The sequence below is a fragment of the Penaeus monodon genome, chromosome 29 (genome assembly GCF_015228065.2).
Source record: "Penaeus monodon isolate SGIC_2016 chromosome 29, NSTDA_Pmon_1, whole genome shotgun sequence".
Lineage (NCBI taxonomy): Eukaryota > Metazoa > Arthropoda > Malacostraca > Decapoda > Penaeidae > Penaeus > Penaeus monodon.
The window spans coordinates 28,484,084-28,485,325 of record NC_051414.1 but is presented as its reverse complement, the minus strand read 5'-3'; the positions used below and the strand labels follow the sequence as shown (position 1 = coordinate 28,485,325).

Below are 1,242 nucleotides of genomic sequence, written 5' to 3'. Positions count from 1 at the left end.
CCGACGACCAACCTCCACTTAACACACAGAACACCCAACAAATCCAACTCACTTGATAAAGATCGTGAAGAGATGCGAGCACTTCCTGATAACGCGGGCAGTGCGGGACTCCTCCTCTTGACTCCTGTAGAAGACCAGGCCGTCGTCCATCTTACCTTCTTCGTGGAGTGTGCCCTGCTTCACCTCGACCTTGCCCACGCCCTTCTTCTTGATCTCGAAGGCCTGTGTGGAGGATAGAGGGCGTTTGGGTGTAAGTTAGGAGGGCGAGGAAGTGACGCGTGTTGATTGACAGCAAAGAGATGGTTATATACACGAGTTAAGAAGTGTGTATTTTCGTTGTATTTATTCATTCATTTGTACAAGTATTCGCCGTCGAATCATTCTGCAATTACATTACTACCTAATTTCAACATACGTACTTTGACGTATCAGATAACAATACTTAACACAGCGAATACAAAACAAGTAAACAAAGTAAATAAAAATAACCTAACGAAAATAACCCAACGCGAATCTCGAGACCGCAGAACTCGGCCCCCACTTACCCTGTACGAGAGCCACAGACCGGTATCCACGTGCTGCACAATGACAGTGGAGTCGCCGTACTTGATGAGTGGAGTGCCAATCACCTCCAAGTCCTTGTCCTCGAGGATCACTTTGTTGTCGTCCTTTTCCTCGCGCAGGTAGAAGGACGTGGCAGCGAGTGTGGCTTCGTCCCTGGAGAGAATGAAATGAGTGAGTTTTTTTTATCTTACTTTAGTCTTTGTCTTTTCTTTCCTGTTTTATAATTTCTCTATGTTAGCTTTTTCATTGCATTTTTTTTCCTGTTTTCCTTTTTTTTCATTTCTCTTCACTATTCTTCATAATACTAAAAAGGATAACGAAATGAAAGGGAAAAACACATAAAATATAAAACAAACCAACAAAATAAACACATCCTTTTATCTTTCCTTCTCTCATTCTTTTTCACAAAATACCATCTTCATCACCGCAATACCCCCCTCCCCCCCTCATCCATTACCTGTGCAAGAGGACGAGGTCATTGTTCTCATTTATGCCCAGGTATCTGCCGGTGGTGATGTGCCTGATTCGCATGGGGTGGAACCAGTTGATGTAGCCGCCAGACCACTTGGTGCGGGCGAGTTCCAGCCGCCACAGGGACCTGGCTTGGGAGGTCACGGAGCCACCTTCATATACTACGATGCTGCGGGAAGAAAGAAAAAAAGAGGTCGGTAGTGCTGT

General features: G+C 45.2%; 1 protein-coding gene across 1 annotated transcript in view; it reads right to left on the bottom strand.

The window, feature by feature from the left end:
- The window catches only part of LOC119591819 (ryanodine receptor-like), a 115,587-nt gene that overhangs the window by 19,108 nt on the left and 95,237 nt on the right, over positions 1-1,242 (bottom strand). The window contains exons 10-12 of the mRNA XM_037940564.1: positions 1,022-1,204; positions 546-717; positions 53-222 (exon numbers count right to left, since the gene is read on the bottom strand). Of these exons, the coding sequence (XP_037796492.1) occupies positions 53-222; positions 546-717; positions 1,022-1,204 (525 nt within the window). The remainder of the gene's footprint in view (positions 1-52; positions 223-545; positions 718-1,021; positions 1,205-1,242) is intronic.